The 27,312-nt window shown below is 38.5% G+C and overlaps 1 protein-coding gene and 1 long non-coding RNA gene across 7 annotated transcripts in view; one reads left to right on the top strand and one right to left on the bottom strand.

Moving 5' to 3' along the window:
- Nucleotides 1-12,509, bottom strand: part of LOC144615109 (uncharacterized) — a 99,861-nt gene extending 87,352 nt beyond the window's left edge. For all 3 annotated transcript variants that reach the window (XR_013553559.1, XR_013553560.2, XR_013553561.2), the window contains exons 1-3: nt 12,376-12,509; nt 10,916-11,064; nt 10,609-10,700 (exon numbers count right to left, since the gene is read on the bottom strand). This is a non-coding gene — a long non-coding RNA (uncharacterized LOC144615109). The remainder of the gene's footprint in view (nt 1-10,608; nt 10,701-10,915; nt 11,065-12,375) is intronic.
- Nucleotides 1-27,312, top strand: part of CPA6 (carboxypeptidase A6) — a 559,011-nt gene that overhangs the window by 515,278 nt on the left and 16,421 nt on the right. The window contains exons 9-11 of one of the 4 annotated variants that reach the window (XM_078441824.2): nt 11,210-11,412; nt 15,424-15,508; nt 18,410-19,038. In XM_078441824.2, coding sequence (XP_078297950.1) covers nt 11,210-11,412; nt 15,424-15,508; nt 18,410-18,597 — 476 coding nt within the window. In that variant the 3' untranslated portion in view covers nt 18,598-19,038. Of the gene's footprint in view, nt 1-11,209; nt 11,413-15,423; nt 15,509-18,409; nt 19,039-27,312 lie in introns of those variants that run through there. The other 3 variants (XM_078441826.2, XM_078441827.2, XM_078441825.2) reach the window with 3 other exon arrangements.

Below are 27,312 nucleotides of genomic sequence, written 5' to 3'. Positions count from 1 at the left end.
ATTTCCTCATAGGTGCACATCTTGTCTCGCCTCTAGATTTATGAGGTCCTTGTAGAGTTTTGCATCTTAATACTCAAAAACTAAAGAGGTGATGTATGGTATGGAAGCTAAATTGCTGAAGCGTTCAGAACAGAGATGTGTGCTGTTTTATTTGACAAGACTAGAATCTCTTCATTCTGCACTGCAGAGATCTGTTATATATTCTGCAGTTGTTCTGCATGTAAAGATGGGGAAAGAGCATTTTGTCTCAGCTTTAGAAATAACATATTGGCTCCTGCAAACTAAAGGAAAACTAATAACCTATGGACTCTCATGCTTCTAAAACCTAAAGAGGGATGAATATGATGCTTCTTGTTCCTTTACCCTAGAAATCTGTTTTATCATTGTTTCCTGGATATTAAATCATTTTGGTGGTTTTTACTTGTTTCCTTGAAATGCTGTGTCCTGGTGTTTTAGCTTTCTGCTATCTTGATCTTTTTTAGTACATCAGATATCTCTGCTCAGAATCTGTGTAATAGAGGCTAGATCTGGACAGCACCTTTCAAATTGTGTATCCAGCACAGCTACTTGAAACCCCAAAGAGACTTACTATTCAGTAATATTTGTGAGCTGTTTCTTTGCATTTTAGTAAAGCCTGGATAGTGCCCCCAAAAGGCTATAAATAAAATTAGATTGTTTTAGTGGTTTTTTTTCCACCTGAATTAATTTATTTCTATCTTAAAGGCCTTGCTATTCAGGATTCTGGTTAGATTTTTTTTAAGTTGGTATAAGAGATGAATAAGGCAAAAATTCACACAGAAACATTGGCATAAAGAATTTTGAATGTGATATTCCATTCTGCTGCTGAATCAATACTTAATCTGTAATAAATAACATTGGCAGAAAGCCAATCTATAAAGTAAACCATAAAATGCTATAGAATATTTCAGTGTCTAATGTGCTTCTCGGGCAAACAGCATTAAATTGAGGTGTGGCCCTTCTTAATATTATACAGTTTAGCTCATTTATAATAATTATTAAATAAAATAGTTTATTTTTTATGCATCCACTCTTGGTCAAACATGGTGCGAGGCTCAATTGAGTCGGAAAATGGGTAAGCATAAGTTTTAACACTGGATACTAAATTTTATGACAAATGCGGAAAAAGAAGGGTGTTAGGAGCACCTAACCCATCATAGGGGCATTGGAGAAGATGCCAAGAGGAAGTGGTAACTGAATTCTGAAACACTGAAGGACAAATAAAATCAGACTGTGGAAAAAAAAAGATGCTTTAAAAGAAGGGAACAGCATGTACAGTCTTAAAGACAAGGGAATATGGAACCTCAGGAAAATGACCAATATTTTAGTAGGAGTGAAGGCAGCAGAAATTTTACTTTTTTAAATATAGTTTATTGTCAAATTGGTTTCCATACAACACCCAATGCTCATCCCAACAAGTGCTCTCCTCATTGCCCATCACCCACTTTCCCCTCACCCTAACCCCCATCAACCCTCAGTTTGTTCTCAGTATTTAAAAGTCTCTTATGGTTTGCCTCCCTCCCTCTCTGTAACTTTTTTTCCCCCTTTGCCTCCCCCATGGTTTTCTGTTAAGTTTCTCAAGATCCACATATGAGTGACAACATATGGTATCTGTCTTTCTCTGACTTATTTCACTTAGCATAATACCCTCAGTTCCATCCACGTTGCTGCAAATTGCCAGATTTCATTCTTTCTCATTGCCAAGTAGTATTCCATTGAATATATAAACCACATCTTCTTTATCCATTCGTCAGTTGATGGACGTTTGGGCTCTTTCCATAATTAGGCTATTGTTCAAAGCGCTGCTATAAACATTGGGGTACATGTGCCCCTATAAGGCAGAAGTTTTAGAGCAAACTAATAGAAAGCGAAATTTTAAGCATTTTGACCAAAATCAAATCATGAGGGAGTTTATCCCATAAGCATTTGGGCAGAGGAAAGGAGCATGACTCCCTGAATTCCAAGGAAGGAGAGAACTAGGTAACCTGCAAACTATTATAAAGCCATGAAAAGCACATGAAATTATATAGTCAGTGATAAACTATCAATCACAAACTTATCCGTACAGCAATAGGACAAAATCACCAATTTTTTAAGACAGGAAAAACATACAAGATAAACTATAATAACTACCACTACCAAATTCAAACATTTTGATCACACTATCTCTGCCTTTAAGTGGTAGTAAGATTTCAGAACTTTATCCAAAAGACCACCATTGAAGACTTTTAAGCAGCAAATCAGATTTATGTTTTTAGAATAAATAAGATCAGACTTATTTATATTACAATGATATTGAGAGGGCTGAATTCAAGGTAGGCCAGACTGAAGGCTAGGAACTGTTCTGATAACGTAGGGGAATAATGACAAGAGCCTGAACTTTGTTGGCAGAATTGGCCACAGAGAGATGAGCAGATAGAATCAAAAGAATTTGTTCTCCAGTTGGAGGGAGGGACAAGGGAGAAGAAAACTTCTAGAATTGTTCCACCTAAGTTTTGACATAGGCCACTAGATGAATGAGGGGAAACACAGGTTAAGAAACATAGCAAAAGATCAATTTGGTGGGTAAGAAAAAGAACAATGATTTCATCTAGGGACATCTTGAGCTTTCAGAGCCTCTGAGACAAGTAGATAGAAATGTCCAGAAGGTTATTATATACCTGAGTTTGAAGCTTGAGATTGAGATTCAGGAGTCATGGACTTGCGCTAGATCACATCCGGCTTGCCTACACAAGAATAGTGTTCCAGCTTCTGCCTAGATGGCCAGACACCAGCAGAAGCCAATTCTGACATTTTCCATCTACTTTGCTAGTACCATTCACCCTGCCACAGCATTCTCCTGCAAACCTGCTTCACCCAACCCAACTGCCCCAGGAGGCATCCCTCTAAAGCAGCCTCTGCCCTACCACACTCAACAGGCAGTCTTGGTTGGGGCCAGCATCCCCCCAAACCCACTATTGCCCCCACCATACCAGGCAGACAGCCCCAGCCAGGGCCAGCACCCCTTCAAAGTGACTCCTGCCTTGGGGTGGTAGGGAGCCGGCCCTTTCCACCAGCATGCCTGCAGCAGTTATGGCCAGGTCTCTCAGCCCAATATGCAGGGAGCTAACCCCACCCACCAGCAAACCCACACCAGCTACAGTTGGGCCTCTCAGCCAGTTACACCAGGGACAAGCCCTGCCCACCAGTGCACTGGCAGAGGTTGTAGCCCAGTCACAACAGAAGAGCACATACAGCCCACACAGAAGATACCCTGGAGTGCTTTGGTTCTGGTGGGTAGACCCAGTGGGCCTCATAGGATGCCTTCTACATAAAGCCACTACTTTCAAAACTAGGAGACATAGCTAACATACCTAATATGTAGAAAAAACTTAGGAAGTCAGACAAAATGAAGCAGAGGAGTATGTTAAAAAAGAATGACAAAATCTCAGAAAAGAACTAATATACCTGATAAAGAGATCGAAGTAATGGTTATAAAGGTACTCACGACATGAGAGAAGAGTGGATGAACTTCAACAAAGAAAGACAAAATATATAAAAGAACCAATCAGAGCTGAGGATTACAATAACTAAAATGAAAAGTACATAAGACAGAATCAAAGCAGATTAGATGCAAAAGAACGAATCAACCATCTGGAAGACAGGCTAGAAAAAGCACCTAAGCTGTTCAGCAAGTTTTTTTTAAGTTTATTTATTTATTTTGAGATAGAGTGAGCAGGGGAGGGGCAGAGAGAGGGAGGGAGAGAGAGAATCCCAAGGAGGCTCTGCTCTGTCAGCACAGAGCCTGACACAGGGGTTGATCCCACAACCCTGGGATTATTATCTGAGCTGAAACCAAGAGGTGGACACTTAACTGACAGCCACCCAGGCACTCTGCAAGTTTTTTTTTTTTTTTTAATAAGGAGGGAGGGGTCTCAGATGGCAGCATAGGGAGACCCTGAACTCAGCTCCTCTGTTGGACACTGAATTCTTGCCTACCTATAGAGTAATTCACCTGAAGAAAAACTGAGGGGTGACTAAACAGCTTCTGCACAACAAAGGAGAGATAGAGACATAGTAATGATAGGAACCCCAGCCTCAGTGCGGTGAACTTCAGCAGAGAGGGATATCGCTGAGGGGCCCACCTGCAGATTCACCCAACTGGAGCACAGCAGAAAAACAGTCTGGAAGGCAACTAGACATAAGGGAAGGAAACTCGTCTCCTAACCCTAGAACATCAGCCAAACAATAGGGGAGCTACTGAAATCCTTTCTGATGTCAGAGGTGCTGCCTAACACCATTGCTGACATTTCCTTTCCACCTTGATAGTACAGATGGGAGCAGGATCGTGGTGCTCTAGGAAGCCTGCCACTACAGCAAGTCCTAGTCTACACCACCTTCAACCATCCCCCCCAGAGGCAGCTCCCATATTCACACCCATTCCGGCTCCAACCACCCCACCCAGAGTACTCTGGCCTGCACCCACCCCTGCTGGAGCCATCCCACTGGGACAGCCCTGTCCCAGAGCACCCAGGGCCCCACCAGCCCAATGGGGCAACCCAATGTAAAAAGCCTTGGGCAACCCAATGTGAAAAGCCTTGGGACACCCCTGGCCCATGCCCCACCAGCTGCCGCCATCCTGCCTGGGCACCCAAGTGTGGAGCACCCAGGACATCCCAAACCAAGCCTGCTCAAGCTGTCCTGCTGTTACAGGAGGGTGGGAGAGACACTGGTCCTTGTCTCACAGAATCAAAGAATGAATCTCACAGACAACAGACAGTAAGCAAAGTGATAGAGTTTATCAAGAGAAAGTATAAAGCTCTCAAAACTAAGAGGGGTCCCAAGTGGGTTGCCGACAAAGATTTTTGTCCCTGACTTTTTATTAGGAACTTATCAAAGTTTGTGAGACTCCACTCATGGCATCTAGCGCAGGTGGGTTTGGAATACCTTTATCCTTTTTTTTCCCCCCAAACCCTGCCCCTTCTTCAGCTTCCCACTTACAGCCGCAGCCTGCCTCCCCCAGGGTCCCTTTATCTCTCCCTGCCCAATGCTAACCCTTTCCCTAAGTGCCAGGCACACACAGGTGACACGGGAATTTTCCTACACAAAGCTACACCTTCAAGGCTGGGAGAGGTAGCTGTTTTGCCTAATTCATAGACATAAACACAAAAGTCAAAATGAGACAGAGGAACATGCTCCCACTGAAAGAACAAAAACTTCAGAGAATAAGCTAAATGAAATGGAGATAAGAAAATTACTTGATGAAGAGATCAAAGTAATGTTCATAAAGATGCTCACCAGACTTAAGAGTCAATGAACTCAGCACTTCAGTGAAAAGATAGAAAAGAGAAAAAAAATAACCAATCAGGGTTGAAGAATACAATAACTGAAATGAAAAATCTGCTAGAGAAAATTGACAGCAGACAGGAGGATGCAAAAGAACACATCAGCAATCTGGAAGACAGGGTCATGGAAAGTACTCAAGCTGAATAGCAAAAAGTAAGAATTTTAAAAGTGAGGTTGGGTTAAGGGACCTCTAGGACAACATCAAGCATTGTAACATTTGCATTATAGGAATCCCAGAAGGATAAGAGAGACAGAAAGGGACAGAAAACTCATTTAAGAAATAATAGCTGAAAATTTCCTTAACCTGGGGAAGGAAACAGCCGGTTCCAGGAAACACAGAGAACCCCAAACAAGATGAACCCAAGCAGGTTGGTCCCAAGCTCCCTAATAACTAAAATGTCAGAAATTAAAATTAGAATCTTGAGAACCTGGACCACTTTCTTACCCCATACACAAAAATAAACTCAAAGTGGATGAAAGACCTAAATGTAAGACAGGAAGCCATCAAAATCCTCGAGGAGAAAGCAGGCAAAAACCTCTTTGATCTTGCCCGCAGCAACTTCTTACTCAACATCTCTCCAGAGGCAAGGGAAACCAAAGGAAAAATGAACTATTGGGACCTCATCAAAATAAAAATCTTCTGCACGGCGAAAGAAACAAACAAGCAAAACTAAAAGGCAACTGACAGAATGGGAGAAGATATTTGCAAATGACATATCTGATAAAGGTCTAGTATCCAAAATCTATAAAGAACTTACCAAACTCAACACCCAAAAAACAAATAATCCAGTGAAGAAATGGGCAAAAGACATGAATAGACGCTTCTTCAAAGAAGACATCCAGAGGGCCAACTGACACATGAAAAAATGCTCAACATCACTCATCGTCAGGGAAATACAAATCAAAACCATAATGAGATACCACCTCACACCTGTCAGAATGGCTAACATTAACAATTCAGGCAACAACAGATGTTGGTGAGGATGAGGAGAAAGAGGATCTCTTTTGCATTGTTGGTGGCAATGCAAGCTAGTGCAGCCACTCTGGAAAACAGTATGGAGGTTCCTCAAAAAACTAAAAGTAGAACTACCCTAAGACCCAGCAATTGCACTACTAGGCATTTATCCAAGGGATACAGGTGTGCTGTTTCAAAGGGGCACATGCACCCCCATGTTTATAGCAGCACTATCAACAATAGCCAAAGGATGGAAAGAGCCCAAATGTTCATCGATGGATGAATGGATAAAGAAGATATGGTATATATAGACAATGGAGTATTACTCGGCAATCAAAAAGAATGAAATCTTGCCATTTGCAACTACATGAATGGAACTAGAGGGTGTTATGCTAAGTGAAATTAGAGAAAGACAAAAATCATAGGACTTCACTCATATGAGGACTTTAAGAGACAAAACAGATGAACATAAGGGAAGGGAAACAAAAATAAAAACAGGGAGGGGGACAAAACAGAAGAGACTCATAAATATGGAGAACAAACTGAGGGTTACTGGAGGGGTTGTGGGAGGGGGATAGGCTAAATGGGTAAGGGACACTAAGGAATCTACTCCTGAAATCATTGTTGCACTATATGCTAACTAATTTGGATGTAAATTTTTAAAAATAAAAAATAAAATTAAAAAAAATTAGAATCTTGAGATGGAAATAAAAAAGCAACTACTTATATACAAGGAAAACCCTGTAAAACTATCAGCTGATTTTTCAGCAGAAACTTTGCAGACCAGAAGGGAGTGGCAGGCTATATTCAAAGCGCTGAAAGGAAAAATACCTACAACCAAGAATACTCTATCCAACAAGGTTATCATTCAGAACTGAGGGAGAGACAGTTTCCCAGACAAAAATTAAAAGAGTTCATCAATATTAAATTGACCTTCTAAGAAATGTGAAAGGACTTTAAGCAGCAAAGACCATAACTGATATAAAAAAAATGTTAAAAGAAAAAACTTTACTAGTAAAAGCAAATATATAGTAAAGTTGGTAAATCAGTCACATAAAGCTATTATGAAGGTTAAAAGACAAAAGTAGTAAAATCAATTATACCTTTAAAAAATTAAAGGATTCAAAAAATGAAAGATGTAAAATATGATGTCACATACGTAAAACATAGCGGAGGGGAGGAGTAAAAATGTAGTGCTTTGAAAATGTGTTCAAACTCAAAACCATCAACTTAATACAGACTGCTATATACTTAGGATGTTTTATATATGAACCTCATGGTGACCACAAACCAAAAACCTGCAATAGATACACAAAAAGGAGAAAAAATTCTGAGCATAAGACTAAAGAAAGTGATTAATCACAAGAGTAGAAGAGAAAAAGAGAAAGAAATAGAGAATATAAAAATAACCAGAAAGCAATTAACAAAATGATAATCATATGTCTATCAATAATTACTTTAAGTGTAAATGGTGCAAATGCTCTAAATGATCCGATCAAAGGACATAAGGTAACTGAATGGATAAAAAAACAAAAAAGACCTATCTATATGCCATCATCTATAAGAGATTCACTTCAGACCTCAAGATACATGTAAACTGGAAGTTAAGGGATGGAAAAAGACCATGCAAATGGAAGCAAAAAAAAAATCTCCGTAGCAATACTTAAATCAGGCAAAACAGACCTTGATACAAAGACTGTAACAAGAGACAAAGAAGGGCATTACATAATGATAATCCAATAAGATAATATGACACTTAATATAAATATCTATGCAGCCAACAGAGAAGCAAGCTGATTTTATGTAAAGTAACAGACATAAAGGGAAAATTTGACAGTAATAGCATAATAATAGGAGAGTTTAACACCCCAGAAAATAAGGAAATAATTACTTTGAATGACACATTAGACCAGGTGGACTTAACAGATACATGTAGAACATTCCATCCAAAAAGAGCAGAATGCACATTCTTTTCAAATGCACCTAGAACATTATTCAAGACAATAACCACCATGGAAAAAGAGTATGGAGATTCCCCAAAAAATTAAAAGTAGAAATACCATATGATCCAGCAATTCCACTTCTGGATATTTATCCAAAGAAAATGGAAATGCTAATTCAAAAAGATATATGCACCCGTATGTTTATTGCAGCATTATTTACAATAGCCAAGATATGGAAAAGAGCCAAGTGTTCATCCATACATGAATGGATAAAGAAGATGTGGTATATATACACATTGAACCAGCACTCATCCAGTAAAAAAATGAAATCTTGCCATTTGCAATAACATGGATGAACCTAGATGGTATTAGCTAAATGAAATAATTCAGACAGGGAAAGACAAATAACATGAATTCACTTACATGGGGAATCTAAAAAGCAAAACAAACAGAAGAGACTCATAAATACAGAGAACTGGCCCTTGCTAGAAAGGAGTGGGTGGAGGATGGGCAAACTAGGTGAAGGGGATTAAGAGATACAAACTTCCAGTTATGAAACAAATAAGTTTCATAGGATGGAACATACAGTATAGGGAATAGAGTCAGTAATATTGTAATAACACTGTATGATGACCATGGTAACTACACTTATTGTGGCGAGCTTTTCATAATGTATATAATTGTCCATTCACTATGTTGTATACCTGAAACTAATATAATAGTATAACTATACTTCAATTTAAACATTTAATTAATTTTAAATATATAAATAAAAATGTAAGAACAATAAGTATATATGTGTTTATAAATATACTTTGGAAATATTACTCTAGTGTTGCTATTAAAAAGTCAAATGTGAATCTAATCCCTTTTTCTTATAGATGACTTGTTTCTTTCTCTCTGGAATTGTTTTCTTAAATTTCAACCTAGTGTGTCAAAGTGTTGACACATTTCCTCTTTATCTCTCTTGTTTTGTATACAATAATTCCATTCAACCTTTCCTTGATTGTGGGAAATTTTCAATTAGCAGTTCTTCAAATATTTAGCTTTTATTTCTTTCTCTATTTGGGCCTCTATTAATCAGATGTTGACAGTTATTCTATTTTTCATACTCCTTTAATTTTTCTTTCACTTTTTTGATGCCTTCTGGGAATGTTTCAGAACATATTCCATCTCATTAATTCACTCATCAACCGTATTCTTTCAACCCGTGAATTAAGTTCTCTATTTCTATTCTATCTGATTGGTACTTTTAACTTCTTGTCCCTGATTAATGTATCCAATGCCCTTCTATATGCCCTTGAGAATATTTATTAGGATTATTGTAAATCCTTTTTCTCTGGATCATTAGTTTTGCTCCCTCTGGAATTAGTTGTTTAGTCTGTGAGCTCTCCTTTCCAGTGCTTTAATTTACATCAGTGTTCTTCAAATGTCCCTTTATTTGTCCTGTACCTTTCAGAGTATCAGCTATAGTGTTCATATTATATTCTGAGTTCCATCCATATCCCACTTGCTTCTAAGGCATGTCCAGAATTAGACTCAAAGGAGGAAAACTACAATTGCTATAAATTCCCCATCTTAACTCACCTGTAACACAAACAAGATTTAATCACCTCAAGATTTATCCTGATTTGACTTGGTTACCTTTTCATATTGAGTAGAATTAGACTATCTCACAGAATCACCAGACATTTCCCATTTGTTTATGGAAAAAGACAGTTTTCTAGGGCATTTGGGAGGGCTAATCATGGCCAGTGGCAAATAACTGTAGAAAAGGTAATTCTTTCTAAATGTAAAAATGTCTTGGGACTTTACTACCTTGTGATTGTTACAGTGAATGTTATTTTCCTTCCTCCCCATCATAGACCTATGGGATATATATTTGTTAATTCAAAAATTATTAAATTCAAGTGTTGAGGATTTTTTTAACTTTTTTTCGGGTTTTTTACATTTATTTTTGAGAGAGAGGCAGAGCATGAGTGGGGGAGGGGCAGAGATAGGGAAACACAGAATCTGAAGCAGTCTCCAGGCTCTGAGCTGTCAGCACAGAGCCTGATGCAGAGCCCAAACCCACAAATGAGATCATGACTTGAGCCCAAGTCAGGTGCTTAACCGACTGAGCCACCCAGGCGCCCCTGTTGAGGATTTCTTAACTAAATTCTTACCCCCAAGATAGCTGGAGAAGCCTCTTGCATTTTACAAACCAGTTTGGATATTGCTTGCCTAAAAATATAATAGAAATTGTTTTGGCATGTTTTGTGGAATTATTTCTGTCTTGCCTTCGTGTTCTTGATTAATCAATGTGTGTATCTTACCAGACACCTGTGCAGATGTCTAGCCTTTTCTTTTGATCTGACATTCACTTACCAACGAATATTTGTTGAACATTTGCCATACTCCTGTTCTAGTTGTAGGTGCCCAGCAAGCTGAAGACACACAGTTCCTGCTTTCACAGAGCCCTAGAGTTTAATAAAGAATTCAGACTGAATGTAGTTTCTATTAGAGCAGGGTTTTTTTTTTTTCTGTATTGTTTTTTATTGAATACCAGGCACCTAGAACGGTATAAATATTGGTTGAATGCTAAACAGGTAAATCCTGCAGACTAATTACAAGTATGTCGAGTGTTACAGAGGGAAAGTGCAGGGTGTCGTGGGTATAACAACAGGAGCCTTACCTGCTCTGGAGGATCATAAAGAATTAGGTCTCTCACTGACAAAGTCATCCCTTTAGAGTAGTTTATGCAGGCTCAGTTAAAAAATCAGTACTTATTTCCTATTCAGGCCATTGAAGCTTGAACCACCCTGGATTTTTCAAAACTGATGCCTATAAATGAGAAATTAGATGAATTGCTTAATAGTACCATATGTTGATAGAAATGAAAGAAAAAAATCAGTTTAACGATGCTCATTTGTGTCTCTTGCTTCTTGTCTCTCTGCTCCCTCACCCCATTTTCTTTTCTGTCTTACAGATGAAGGAGCTTCTATGCACCCTTGCGATGATACCTACTGTGGACCTTTCCCAGAATCTGAGCCGGAAGTGAAAGCTGTAGCCACCTTCCTCCGAAAACACAGGAAGCACATTAGGGCTTACCTCTCCTTTCATGCATATGCTCAGATGTTGCTATATCCCTATTCTTACAAATATGCAACAATCCCCAATTTCAGCTGTGTGGTAAGTATTTGACCATGTATATGTGTGTGTCAGGCTTTCTTCTTTTCTAACACTAACATGGTTCTAAGCAGTAATGACGTATAGCAAACACATATTGTGTTTATGCTAATAAGCATTCTTTACGTATTGACTCATTTTTCATAATTATATGAGGTAGGTAACTATTATTATCCCCATTTTACAGATGAGGAAACTGAAACCTATGGAAATTAAGCAATTAGACTAACAACATACAGCTACTAAGAGCCATAGCCAGGATTCAGCCCCAAATCTAGCTCCAACATTGCCGCTTTTAACTGCTATGCTGTACTGCTTCTCAAATGCAATCATTTCAAACCGATTTACATTCTTACCACAGGTTATACGGAAAGTGTCAGGATGGATTTGATTAGTATTACAGCTTCAGTCACATGTTCAGGGCTATAATTAATTTTATTGAGCAAATAATTGTTCATAAATTATGGTCTGACTCTCATTAATTACAAGCAAGTTTTAATTTGTAAGCGCTCTTTGCTTAATGGTACTAAGTCTCTGGGCATCTATTTGACAAGTTAGCACTCAGAATGAACAGCCCTTCAAGCATTAGATTACTTGTCAGTGATTAAGCAGAGTTCCTTTCTCTCCTCATCTCAGAAACCCAACAAGCTATCCACTGTAGGGCAGAATTCTTTGTAAAGTGAGTCTCGTTCAGAGCCAATAGCATCTAAAGGTCTATAAAATTCAAAACTAGGTCAAACTAATATATAGTGTGAGGAGTGAGGAAGAAGGAAGAGGTAAAGGGGAGAGGGCTTTGGGGTTGCTGTTCATGTTCTATTCTTTGACCTGGATACTGGTTATATGAGTGTGTGCAATTTGTGATCATTCATTGAGCTATAAACTTAAAATTGTTATATTATTCTGTATGGATGTTAAACTTGAATTAAAAGCTTTGATAAAAGAGAAGCACCCCCTTTCTTCCTATACCTTGAACTCTAAATCCTTCACCAGTTGGTTGGAGTTGCAGGAATCCCAGATCTAGATGTCCAGGACCTGGAAGGAATGGGGAACATGAGGAAGAAGGCCTGAGGGAAGGCTTGTATTCTGTCCAAAAAAGGAATTTTGTTCTTGGCCTTCCAAGAAAGAATTCTGAGCAAATTCTCTTTCTTGAGGAATTTTGTAAAGGTGGTAGTTCTATTTAAGAATGCTATTCTTCAGCTACTCTGTGTCAACAGACTTGTTGTCGTCGTCGTCGTCGTCGTTGTTGTTGTTGTTAACTTGACAGCTTAACCAACCTGTATCACACAAAGCTTCTCTAGGCAAATATTCACCCCTTTCTGGATTGGGCACAATGTCTATTTATGGTCTCACAACAGATAATATGGAGTATGCCATATATTAAATCTATTACATGAGAATGTTCTCCATATTTTGAATTTAGCTTGCTATCAGAAGTTAAGCCTATTCTAATTTTCTCTTAGGTTGGAGGTTGTGGTATAAAGAGTAGATCAGTGATTCACAACCAAGAATGAATTTGCCTCCCACGGGACATTGAACAAGGTTGAAGACACTTTGATTGTCACAACAAGGCTGGAGGATGCTATTGGCATCTAGAGGATAGAAGCCAAGGATACTGCTAAATGTATGGGACAGCCTCCACAGCACAGAGTTATTTAGTCCAGACTGTCAATAGTGGCATTGTTGGGAAATCCTGTTACCAGGTTACCTATAAGCTAAGTCATTACAGCCAAGATTAAAATTCTCAGAAACTAGGTAGTCTCTGAATGTTAACCAGAAACCATTAAATTCTAATAAATTGTTCAAAAACATTTCCATCAATATGGTAGAGTCTGTGTTTCTGCTAACATTTTTAGGTCATTCATTAAGCTGCTTTAAATATGGAAATAATTGGGGACACCTGAGTGGCTCAGTTGGTTAAGCATCCGACTTTTGATTTCAGCTCAGGTCATAATCTCAGAGTCATAAATTCAAGCCCCGCTGAGCATGGAGCTTGCTTGAGATTCTCTCTCTGCCCTTCCCCCACTCACTCACACATTCTCTCTCAGAAAGAAAAGAAGAGGAAAAAAATGAATAAAAAACATAATCCTTATTTAGCTGAGGTTCAATAAGTGAGACCTGGAGGCGCCTGGGTGACTCCATCAGTTAAGCCTCCAACTTGGGCTCAGGTCATGATCTCGCGGTTCATGAGCTCGAGCCCCACGTTGGTCTCTGTGCTAACAGCTCACAGCCTGGAGCCTGCTTCAGATTCTTGTGTGTGTCTCTCTCTCTGCCCCTCCCCTGCTCACATTCTGTCTCTCTCTTTCTCTCAAAAATAAATAAAAACATTAAAAAAAATGTTTTTAATAAGTGAGGCCTGGGACAAGTGGAAAGAGGAAACAATAAAGAAAGGAGGAATTGCTTAAACTCTTTCAGATAGGTGTCTAGCTACACAACCCTGGAAAATAATTCTTGGAAAATGTTATGAAGTTTTCATTTTTTGTGGAATGATCCTATCTAAACCTCTCACCAACATGCACCTGCACCTGAGTGGCAGAAGTTCAGGGAGCTCAAAAGGCTAAAGCTATGCCTATGGTTTTTTTGCAAAGAGGCCAAGAGGTTGTGTTTTTTTTTCTTAGTAGATTTCAGGGTGGGAATTTAGTCCTCCGGAATAATGAGGAACAAAACTCTCCCCACCAGCAGAATGCAATAATCTTCTAAATGTAGAAATATCTGCCCTTGCCATGGAATATTGCTAAAACCATTGGAGAAGATGTTAAAATCTTAGAACATTCTCCATAAAGGTTTTTGGTATTAGGGTGTTTACATTCCTTCTCTGTTGGCTCCTGAGAGGAGAAATTCATCATCAGTGAGATCAATAATAAATTGTCTGCCAGGTTCTGGAGCCTGGCCCCTTAATACCCACAACGAGTGGCATTTGCTGCAGAGGCTGCTTTATTCATCCCTGAGGTGAATGAGGACAGCAAGCTGCAGCCAAGGCCAACACACGGCACCACGTTGCCCAGAGTACTTCAACTAATGTATTAAATTATTCATAGGCAAATTGAAATGGGAGAGTTGTATACTGGTTTCAACATACTTCTTTTCCTCTTGCTGGTCATACAATACTTCTCTGACTCCTTATTGAAACTAATGCTGCTATACCATTTGAAAATGTTTTGAAGTGTAGTCCGTATCCTTTCAGTTCATGTTAGAATATTCACATTTTAGTAGTTTTGTTGTGTTGATTATTCTTCCGAGTTTTGGCATTGATTGGAAGAGTTCCACCTCAGAATTTCTACATCTTAGCAGTACCTGAGCTCCGTCAGAGGCATATGTAACCTTAGAAGTCATGGAGCATTCTGAAATTGTATTCCCATTCCCCTGGGGATAAATGAATAGCATATGAGAAGTCACTCTTCCTGAACTAAAGGGTTTCTTAATTGATGCAAATGTGCTTTAAATACCTTGTACATAGCCACTGAAGTATGTACTTAAGGATCAATAAGATTATCTTGATACTCTTGCAGAGCTATGCTTATTCAACATTCATGCAAGAAATATTGATTAAGCATCTGTTATACATAGGCACATTGCTAAACACTGCATATGTAGCCTTGAGGAAGACTGACGTTCTTCCCTATCAAGTATTTTGTAATTTATAAAAACAAGTGCCTCTGAATAAAAATGAAGAGGATAGAACACTAAATCAGCATCAGAAGATATGGGTACTTAACCGCTCCTTGCCATGTAATCCCAGCCTTGCTGAGCCTTTCTTTTCTTGTCTGTCAAGTGGAAATATTACTGATCACTGGTCTGGTGTGAGCATCAGTCAAAGCAAATAATGTGTTCCAAAACACATTGTAAACTGCAGCACGTGTCGAAGAATAATATTATTATTAAACATAGCTATTACCTAATGTGCCCAACCTTGCTCTCCAAATTGATGACTGATAATGCTCAGACAACATGCCAGTGTTTCCAAAGGTTTCAATGCAGTGATGGAAAGTGATAGAAGTTTTCCATTTTCCCTCACAGGAATCTGCAGCTTATAAAGCTGTGAATGCACTTCGGTCGGTATATGGGGTACAATATAGATATGGACCTGCCTCCAGCACATTGTGTAAGTTTCCTGTGTATTTTGTTTTAGAATCATCTCTTGAAACAAGATCCTGTATGATGACTTCCCTTTAAAAAAACAGAAAGTGTGTTCCCCTTTAAAGAGAAATTTTTGACAACCAAATTAGCCAAGGAAGATGGAGGGAGTTTATATCTGATTAGTTTTACACTGCATGACAGAAATCATTGTACCAATTTAAATAAATTCTAAGCAGAGAATATTCTAAGCATGTAGTAATGACTACAAAGCTGAATTGAGATCTTATGACAGTAGAAAGTGCCCAAGTGGGCTCCTTAAGCAATTGTAACTACTATAAGGGTGGAAATGGGCCTTGAGAAGGTAATGAAGTAATATCTCAGCTCTAAAAGAGCTTCCCTTTTATTCCTTTCCTCCACCATTCTTGTTAGGAAATTCTGTTTTTTACATAACACCTAAAGCTGAATTTCCCCTTAAAAGGTAATTAAAATATTTCTTACTTTATATGAAATAAAGAACAACTGGGTATATGGAAAGAACTTGAAGAATCAGAAGACATGGATTCTAGTCCTAATTCTGCTGCTAACTGTGATACAATCTTGGCCAAGATACTAATCCTGGGCCTCAGTTTCCACCACTTTTAAGTGAGGAATTGGACAAGGTCATTTCTCATGGTCTTTTAAACTCTAAAATTCATTAATTATATGACTTGGAAAATTTAGCATGAAATCATATACATCTTAATGTCTACATATGCGTGCGCACGCACACACACACACACACAGGTTGTATGTGTATGTATAGAGAGTGGCACCCAATCTCACTTTCAGTGAAGTACGAAATTTCTCCTTGATTTCTTTAACCTACCCATTATTATATTCCTAACCACTTTCTTGAGCCTTCAGAAGAAAAGCTTGGCTTGTCAATTAACATTGCTTATCATGTAAGTTTATCCTAATAATGAGAATGTCTTATGTGTTAGAATTTTTTGCAAAGTCTATGATCATTGGTCTCATGCGGACCTCTTTAGAACTGTTTTTCAGTACGGCCATGCTGAAGGAGGAAAGATAGCATTTTTTTTAAAAGTCATATTCCTAATTATCACCAACATAATATACATTAGTTTTTAATATTAATTTTTAAAAATCTTACACTTCACCTTTTAAGCTTGGTATGAAGTTACAGTCATGGTGTTATATTTACCAAGAACAATCTGTTACCATAGAAATGAGGCTGTCACATCACCATGACGTAACTCTTGGCACATATTGACTCTGACTTTGGCTTCTATGACTACTATTTGCACTTCCAGTGTACTCTAATCCAGAGGGACAATGAAGCCACCGCCTACCTTTTGTCCTTAACCAAAGCAAGAGGAGCCTGAGAAACAGCAAATTCATTTAATTGTCTTAACTTAATAATCCATCTCTAACTTGTCCTGACAGAAGCAGCATAAAAAGTGGTATTATTTGAGCAGATGAACATGCTCTGAAAAGTTTTTTAATAGTAATAGTGTTAGGTCAGTCTGGATCATATTGATTTCAAGAAAAAAGTATATAAAGATTCTTCTATTAAAAATTTATTAAACAATTATTAAGAGCCTGTTATGCTAAAAATGACATACTAGGCACTTTGGGGTGTCAAGATGCAAAATAATAGGGGCTTATGTCCCTTAGCACATTATTTCATTTAATTTCCACAACACCACCATGCAGCAGGTATTATAATCTCGTTTTCTAAAGAGGAGATTATGGTTCAGACAAGTCACAGTAGGTGGTGGGACACATACAGCCTGAGCCCTTAGTCTGCCTCTAATGCCCGCACTTTCACCTCTGTGCCGACAAGCTCACAAGCATGTGAGGTCACAAGAGCCAGAGAGAGGAGAGAGTTGCCAGTGGATTATCAGCTATGCTAAATGTTGTTGAGAGGTTGAAAGTGGCATCTGAGAGGGGGGGAAAAAACACCACCACCACCACCACCAACAACAACAACAAGAAAGGAGATTAGGCCTGCTGTCATTGGTGACCTTCAAGAACTAAGGTTTCATAGACAAGTAGAGGCAAGAACCAGATTGAAAGTGGCTGAGGATACAGAGGCAACATATATAGAGTCTCTTTGCATTCTAAAGCAAAAGGACCAAGACAAGGAGGATGGTATATAGCATAAGAAGGAAGTGCTATAGGAAATCAGTGCTTGAATATTGTGGTCAATGCAGATGCAAGAGAGGGTGGTTTAATTAATGAAACGAGGTCCCAGAGAAGACCAGAGACCAGAGAAGACCATGATGAATAGAATCAAAAGATGACACCTGTAAAAAACAAGCATCCTCTCCTCCTCTGAGCTGGAAGGAAGAAAGCCAGAGGGCTGTGGTGTCAGTAGAGGAGGTGGTGGGCTGATTACCTTGTGTGGACCTGGGGACAATGGTAAAGTGAAGGGCAGGACCATAAGAGCGTGAGAAAACTTCATTAAGTGAAGGTCTAGAAAAAGGAGCCTAGAGCAGCTGGCTCCAGGGAGCCAGGAACAGGCTGTCAGTGACTAGAGTGATTTTACAGCAAAGACTTTCTCCAGCTTCCTCTCAAGGAGTGAAAGCAAAGAAACTGAGCCAGGGATTAGTTTGTAGAGGGGGAGAGGTGGGGGCTGAAGTGTGGGTGAAGATAAATGTTATTGGAATTGAGGCTGAGAAATCTTGAGATCATCACACTAGAAAAGCATTACTACTTACACTAGATCCTCAAAGATGATGGCAGGTAGGATTTTTAGTTCCATGAGCCCACTGCCAAGGAACCACTGTTAAAATCATTCTTGTTGAAACAGTATTTAATTGTGAGGATTTAGGATAGCTTAGTAAGCAAGTACTACATATAAGCTTTGAAAGTTATGCAGACTCTTTAGTGAGGCTCTTCTTTTTTTTTTTTTTTTTATTTTTAGATGTGAGCTCTGGTAGCTCAATGGATTGGGCCTACAAAAATGGAATACCCTACACATTTGCTTTTGAACTTCGTGACACTGGACATTTTGGATTTTTACTCCCAGAGATGCTCATCAAACCGACCTGTACAGAGACCATGCTGGCTGTGAAGAACATCACAATACACCTACTAAAGGAATGTCCCTGAGACAGCCCAAGGGTCAGGGCAACCACCAGAGAGAGAGCTAATTCTGTGCAAGAGCCACCTGGCAGTGGGGGAAATTTTTTTTAAAGAGAAGAGCAATTTCTTAGAATGAACATATCTGTGCACTTTAAAAGGACCTACTCATGCAATTCACATTTCTGTGGCAATAAAAAATTGGTAAAAGAAAAAAAATTGAACATACCCTAGTTTGCTGTAAGAGAAGCATCCATGTTATATACGTTTAGAGTTCTATTTGATTAAGGGGGAGAGGGGATATTTTCAAACTCTATTGTCTCAAGAAATGTACACATTAAGGATTTCACTGCAATAAATCTCCTTTTCTCAGTTAAGATCTAGGCTACTAATGTTGTGTAATCTCTTGGTTTTCATTTGAAATGGAAACTTTTCAAATGAACTATATTTCTTAATAAATATACAACTTAACGAGACCTCAGGTGCTTCACATCTTCATCACTGGCATTAGTGCCTCATATACCTGTAAAAATACAGCAAGATAAAGCATTCATGTTCAGACTCTGAGAATACCATTTACAAAAAAAAAAAAAAGAAGTAAACATTAATTGAGGTGCCAGACACAGTGTTAAGAACTTTATACTGATAATCTCATTTATTACTCAAATATATGAGGTAGATACTACTATCATCGTCATTTTTCAGATGAGTAAATTGAGACTTAGAAAAGTGATATATGGGGCACCTGGATGGCTCAGTCAGTTTAGGATCTGACTTTGGCTCAGGTCATGATCTCAAGGTTTGTGGGTTTGAGCTCCAGGTCGGGCTCTGTACTGACAGCTCGTATCCTGGGAGCCTTCTTCAGATTCTGTGACTCCCTCTCTCTCCCTGCCCCTCTCTCTCTTGCACTCTGTCTCTTTCTCTCAAAAATAAATAAACATAGGGGCGCCTGGGTGGCTCGGTCGGTTAAGCATCCGACTTCGGCTCAGGTCATGATCTCACGGTCCGTGAGTTCCAGCCCCGCGTCGGGCTCTGTGCTGACAGCTCAGAGCCCGGAGCCTGTTTCAGATTCTGTGTCTCCCTCTCTCTCTGACCCTCCCCTGTTCATGCTCTGTCTCTCTCTGTCTCAAAAATAAATAAACGTTAAAAAAAAAAGAAACATTAACAAAAAAAAATTTTTTAAGTGATATTTCCATTTTCTTTTTTTTTTTAATTTTTTTTAACGTTTATTTATTTTTGAGACAGAGAGAGAGCATGAATGGGGGAGGGTCAGAGAGAGCGAGACACAGAATCTGAAACAGGCTCCGGGCTCTGAGCTGTCAGCACAGGGGCCGGATGGGGGGCTCGAACTCACAGACCGCGAGATCGTGACCTGAGCCGAAGTCGGCGCTCAACCGACTGAGCCACCCAGGCGCCCCGATATTTCCATTTTCAAGAATGTGACAGGACAGGTGTCTGGACTGCTGGAAATAACTAAAACTTCTGGACAAAATATAATTTTTTAAAATGTTTATTTATTTTTAGAGATAGAGTGCAAGCAGGGGAGGAGCAGAGAGAGAGAGAGGGAGATAATCCCATGCAGGCTCCGCATTGTCAGCACAGAACCCAACACAGGGCTCAATCTCATGACCATGAGATCATGACCTGATCCAAAATCAAGAATCAGTCACTTAACCGACTGAGCCACCCAGGTGCCCCAAAATATAATTTTTTAATCATCTTTAAGACATCAAACAAGAAAGTAAGAAAATCTCCAGTTAGGCATTGAGTGAAGGCAGGAACCTAGAAAGGTAAGTGGTACACTGTTATCCTGAGAGCATCTGTCAAAATAGGTGAGGGCAGACTTTGATTTTCACAGCGTTTTGGAGGATGGGAACAGAGAACAAAGCCCAAGGCTACCCCAAAGTGGGAAGTCTAATAACAGATTCTCCTCCTACCAGAATTCTAAGATTCCAAAGGGCTATACCTTCAGTTTAAGGGTAAATTATAAATAAACCTCCATACTGTCTTCAAGGGACAATTGACTATTTCAAAATTTGGCAAGAGTAGAGAGGGGAGAAACTACAGCTGAATCATAGGTCAGTTCTCACCAATTTGTGGGCCAAATTCAGATTACTTAAATGGTCTGATACACCTCTAGCCAAGAATTTAATTCAGACTAATCCCAGATTGGTTATCCCCTCCAAGAATTTGGTAGAAGGAAACGCAAATCCTCTCAGGATGAAAAGATGAGCCTGAAAACTTCCAGAAAGAGTGGGGGGGGGGGGGGGGGGGGGGAGAGATGATCACAAAGGAAAGAGGACTAGAGTAACATGAAACTTTTCAACAGCACCACTGAAGTTTGAAGACAATGGAGAAATGCCTTAGTTTTCAGGGGCCATTCTGTCCTAAAAATCTACACCCAGCAAAATGATAATGAAAAGTGAGGGTAAAATACAAACATTTTCAAAGAATTGAGGTCCTAAATTATTAACCTTTCTCAGGAAAATCCTGAGGGATCTACTCTACCAAACTGAGGGATTAAACCAAGAAAAAGCTATAGGATCTCAGAAATCAGGAATTCAGGAGAAAGGCATGGGGAAAAAAATCTCAAGATAACAGTGAAGACAAAAGTCTAATAGCTGCAAAACAGGCTTAAAGAACCACCAAAGTGGAATAGAAGGAGAACTAAAGTCTCAGATGAAATTCTCCAAGATAAACATGAAACAGAACACATGTTCAGAGGCAATTTTTACTTCTATCAGAAAATCTGGGGATGGATTAGTAATAAAAGCACAGAAACCAAGAAAATAATAACAAAATGCAGCTGTTAATTGTGGTGCAAACAATGGCTACAGAAGAGAAGAAATAATATACTATATGACTTAGCTATAAACAATATTCATATATTTAAAATAATTTTAGCCATAAATATCAGTTTAACCAAAAACAGTGATATAAATATATTTGAAGGGGAGGAAGAAGTATTGTATGTGAAAGGAGGGGTATAGGAGAGTTAAATCTTCATCTGCTGTAGCAGGAAGTCAATAGACAATATCTAAAACTGAAAGAAAAAAATCAAGAAATAACAGGTTGTGCATGTTACCTAGACATAAGAAAGTAAATTCTAGAAGAAACAATGTAAAAGATTAAGAATTATTGGGCTAAGGAGAGGGAGTTGGGAGTAAGGAAGGATGAAGTAGAGGACTACTGTTTTTAATATAAACCTTGTTATTATTTGACTGGCTTTTTTTTTAATTATGAAAAATATACAAAGTATATTCCTTTTAAAGGAAGAGTGTTTTTTTGTTTGTTTTGGAAGTTTTCTAACACTTTTTTTTATTCTTTAGTTAACATACAGTACAATGTTGGTTTCAGGAGTAGAATTCAACGATTCATCACTTACATATAACACCCAGGGCTCATCCCAACAAATGCCCTTAATACCCATCACCCATTTAGCCCATCCCTCCCCCAATTTCCTCCATCAACCCTTAGTTTGTTCTCTATTGTTAAGAGTCTCTTACGGTTTGTTTTCCACCCTCCTCTTTTTCCCCCCTTTCCTGTATGTTCATCTGTTTCTTAAATTCCACATAGGAGAAAAGTCATATGATATTTATCTTTCTATGACTTATTTCGCTTAGCATAATACATTCTAGTTCCATCCACATTGTTACAAATGGCAAGATTTCATTCTTTTTTATCCCTGAGTAATAAATATGTATATCCATTCATCAGATGATGGAAATTTGGATTCTTTCCATAATTTGGCTATTGTTGATAGCACTGCTATAAACATTGGGTGCATGTGCCCCTTCGAATCAGCATTTTTGTATCCTTTAGATAAACACCTAGTAGTGCAATTGCTGGGTTAAGGGTAACTCTATTTTTAATTTTTTGAGGAACCTCCATACTCTTTTCTGCAGTGGCTGCATCTATATGCCTTCCCACCAGCAGTGCTAAAAGGGTTCCCCTTTCTCCACATCCTCGCCAACACCTGTTGTTTCTTGTGTTGTTAATTTAGCCATTCTTACAGGTGTGACATAGTACATCATCGTGGTTTTGATTTGTATTTCCCTGATGATGAGTGATGTTGAGCATCTTTCATGTGTCTATTAGCCATCTGGATGTCTTCTTTGGAAAAGTGTCTATTAATGTCTTTCCTGCTTTGTTGAAGATTAACTGACCAGAAAGTTATAGGTCCATTTCTGGGTTTTCTATTCTGTTCCATTGATTTGTGTGTCTGTTTTTATGCCAGGACCATACTGTCTTATGACTACAGCTTTGTAATATAGCTTGATATCAGGAACTGTGATGCCTCCAGTTCTGTTTTTCTTTTCCAGAATTGCTTTGGCTATTAGGGGTCCTTTTGTGGTTTCATAAAAGTTTTAGGACATTTGTTCTAGCTCTGTGAAAAGTGATATTTTGATAGGGATTGCATTAAATATGCAGGTTGCTTTAAGTAATATGGACATTTTAACAATGTTTGTTTTTCCAATTTATAAACATGGAATGTTTTTCCATTTCTCTGTGTCCTAGGAAAAGTGTTTCTTAAAGTGAACTCCCAACTATTTGCCACCCAGTCTTTTTGATGTTAATAAAATGTACATTATTTCAATAAAAATTTAAAACTAAATTTAAGAGAAATATTAAATGAGATCATATGTGAAATGCCTAGCACAGAACCTAGAATATAGTAGACAATCAGGAAATACTAATCTTTTCTATGCTTTACAAATCTAATATATCTTTTTATCTTGTAGTTCCAGTTATATGTTTGTAGGAATGGATCTCAGGCAGGTTTGAGGCTCAGTCCTGCTAAGAAATAGTATACCTGGGAATTTTAACTTCAGTTCATCCAGTCTGGTGGTAAATGCTCACACATGACCTGGGACTGGAGGGTTATTTTTATACTAATTATTTCTACCCATAGAGCAGGCGAAAACCAAAATGTCCAGAATGACCAGAAGGGCCCGAAGCATCTGAAGACTCCCAACGATGGAAAGGTGCTACTTCTCAAAGCACCTGACAAAAAGGCATACATTTGCCTGCTGTCATCCACTGGCCATCATGAGTCCTTGACACCAGGAAACTCTCCCAATTGATTGCGAGCATGCTGTGCTCCCCCCAGTCTGTTAGCTTTCTGTATCCAGACCATTTGCTGGTGTCTATTGATGCTTTCCCATCAAACATGATCTCCCCTGTAACAACCCAACAACAAACAACTCTTGAATATCCAGGAAGAAGAAAATAACTTATAGATAACCCCCCCAATCAATTTTGTATTATATTTTTAATTGCCATCTATTCCATGCCCTATGGCATAGATTAGCAAGTTAATATCAAGAACTTACATTTAAATTATTATTTTAGTTTTCTCTGCCCTTCACATAGTGCAGGTGCTGAGTATTTCTTTTTCAAAGCCGAAAAGAGGTCAACAGAAAATATACAAGCTAAATAATCCACAGACCAGCTGGGTATATAGTTTCTCTATTATCCACTCATCAATTCAGAATGAAATTTTGCCTTCATGAACCTCATGTAATTTCTTTTCAGTGATTACTCTTGCATTTCGGTAGCACTGTATATATTTTACAGCTCAAATTCTATAAGTGGATATTTTAATATTTATAGGCTATTTTCATTTTTAATCTTTTAAAACTAAGTCACAAAATGTACTGTTGGATGATGTATGTTCAAGGCGCATTGCTAGGTGCTATGTGTGAGGAGGGGTGCTGAGAACAAAAAGTGTTTTATTTATATCAATACTTGCTTAGGAATGGAAAAGTTAACTTCAAACTAAAAACAGCACCTGCATTTTTGAAAATAGTTTCGCAAGACACTTCCCCATCCCCACTACTATTAAAAGCAATTTTACAGATTCTGGTTATGTTAAGTTGTAACTCTCAGATCGTTTTAGTGAGTATATCAGTTTTGTAGGACTGCCTTAGCAAGTTTCCACAAATTGGGTGGCTTAAAACAATAAAAATTTGTCATCTCAGTTCTAGAGGCTAGAAGTCCAAAATCAAGGAAGGTCAGGGCACTGCCTCCTCTAAAACCTATAGGGAATCCTTCCTTGCCTCTTCTTAGTTGCTGGTTGGTTGCCAGCAATCTTTGGTGTTCCTTGCTGCTACATAATTTCAAACTTAGCCTTCCTCTCACATGGCTTCCCCCCCTGTGTGTCTCTTGTCCTCACATGGCCATGTTCTTGGAAGGACACTAGTCATATTGGATTAGGAGCCCACCCTACTTCAGTATGAACTCATCTTAACGAATTACATCTGCAGTGACCCTGTTTCCGATAAGGTCCAATTCTTTTTTTTTTTTTTTTTTTTTTAATGTTTAGTCTTTCTTGAGAGAGAGAGAGAGACGGAGCACAAGTCGGGGAGAGGCAGAGAGAAAGGGAGACACCGAATCCAAAGCATGTTCCAAGCTGTCAGCACAGAGCCGGATGCAGGCCTGAACCTATGAACCACGAGATCATGACCTGAGCCAAAGTCGACACTTAACCGGCTGAGCCACCCAGGTGCCCCCAATAAGGTCCCATTCAGAGGTACAGGCAGTTAGAATTTCAACATATCTTTTTGGGACGAAACAAAACCCATGAGGAGTGGACAAGTATCATGAGATATTGATGTTAATGAGCCTATTTACAAAGCCAAAAAGTGGTCAGTCTTGCTTGAGATTAATCTTTTGTTCTCAAGCCTAACTGTTGGGGAATACATAAAACAATAAAGCCTATTTTTTAAATTCTAACACTCCTGATGAGATTGTTTTTAACATACTATTAATGGAGACATAATAATCTATTCTTTATAGTTAACTTTCCAAATAATAAAATTATAGCTCAAATTATGATTTAGTTTTCTTAACACAGGAAATTTGTTAGTTTTAGGTAGCATCATATATTACCTTTACTCTTAATAATTCTTTTGAGCTGCTGCATCATAAAAAGTATTTACAGCTAAGTTATACTAGATAAAATCTAATTGATTAAATCAGAATTCTGTGCAATGTTAATTAAAGTATGCTTTAGATTAAGCAAAGTAATTACATGAGCGATTGCATTTAATGGAATATTTTCATGAATCAGAATATTGCATAATAAACCTGAAAACAGCCACACTGAATACCTAATATATTTCACAAAACAAATTGCACTGAGAACTGCTAAGACATCTGATTAATTCACATGAAAATAAAGGCAACTTGAAGATTTTCTAGAGCAGACTCTAACTCCTTATTTCCAATGTGATGCCAGTCTCCCCGCTGTGTTTCTGCAGTTCTGCCTTTTAGGACTGCTTCCTCTATCCTCAGTGGATGCTAAGGAAGGTTCTGCCTAGGGCATCCATCCTTGTTCCACCTGCCCACGGTAGGTGAGGGAAGCACATCAAATGATAACTCAAGTCTTTGTAGTGTATAGACTCTGGAGTACTATTCACCTTGTAGGTTATTTATGAATTGAACTAAGAGAATAGCTCCCCACATAACACTGAAACAGTGCGTTCTAAGTTTCAGACTCAAAAGTAAATGTTTCCCCTGGGGCACATGGGTGGTCAGTGGGTTAAACCTCCAGCTATTGGTTTTGGCTCAGGTCATGATCTCACAGTTCATGAGTTCAAGCCACACGTCGGGCTCTGACCTGACTGTGCAGAGCCTGCTTGGGATTCTCTCTCTCTCTGCCCTTCCCCCACTTGTGTGTGTGCATGCATGCTCTCTCTCTAAATAATAAACTTTAAAAAAAAAAAGTAAATTATTTCCCAGTTGGGAAGAATTAAAAGGTAACAGGAACACCCAGCCCCTGCATGAAAGTGAGCCAGCAGTCCAATGTACATGCTCTGAAAGAAATAATTTGCAACAACCGATGACCGGTGTTAGGTTCAGTTATTGAATTTCTAGTACAGCTATATTTTTGGCAGAAGCACAGACCCCTGCTATCCTAGGTAGAATTCTTCAGTAATTTAAAGCTATATTCAATATTCTAAGGGAGACTGATATCCACTAAGCAGAAATTGTGTTGCTGGATGTGTTTAGATCCAGCTGTCTATCTCAAGCAATATTGGTCTGAAATATTGTATAAGGTATTCATTTGGTAGAGCAGCAAACATGAACAGACAATTCAATGGCTTTGTGCCAGGGTCAACAGAATTTCATAAAAGAATGAATATTTGGAATAAGTGTCACTGCACCTGTCACAAACTATCATGTGAGGTGTATAAGGACATCCTAAAGAGGTAGCACTGAGCTAACCAGGAGTGTCCAAGTATAGACTAATCATTTGTGATGATAATAATAACTGATAGAATTTACCACCCCACTCACCACCAAATTAATTTTGTACTGGGAACTTGAAATCAAAATAATATTCTTTTTAGACCCATAAATATGAACACTAGTCTTTATCGTCCCTTTAAAATACTTGAGAGTCTATTCCTTTTTATTTATTATCTTTAGCTAAACTGCTTTCATTTAGAAGACTCTTTGAATAAGAATCAACATTTCAACCACAGAACTTACAGCGATCTGCATATTTTGTTAAGACCAGTTAATTATTTTAAGTCGTTCTTAAATATCACTAGTAAAAGTGACTATACAAATGTTTAGTGCAAAACTGTGTTCTCCCCTTCCTCTTCTTCCCTTAAGGGCCAAAGATAATTCTGATAATTCTAGTTTTGCCTCTCTTAATCTCTTTCCTCTGCCCCTCTCCAAGGACAGTTCTAGACCCTTACTAGACCAGTTCTTGAGATTTTGCAAAGGAGAATTAGG

This window comes from Panthera onca, chromosome F2, assembly GCF_046562875.1.
Source record: "Panthera onca isolate mPanOnc1 chromosome F2, mPanOnc1 haplotype 2, whole genome shotgun sequence".
NCBI lineage: Eukaryota > Metazoa > Chordata > Mammalia > Carnivora > Felidae > Panthera > Panthera onca.
The sequence above is the reverse complement of the archived record's forward strand: the minus strand, read 5'-3'. Positions and strand labels throughout refer to the sequence as shown.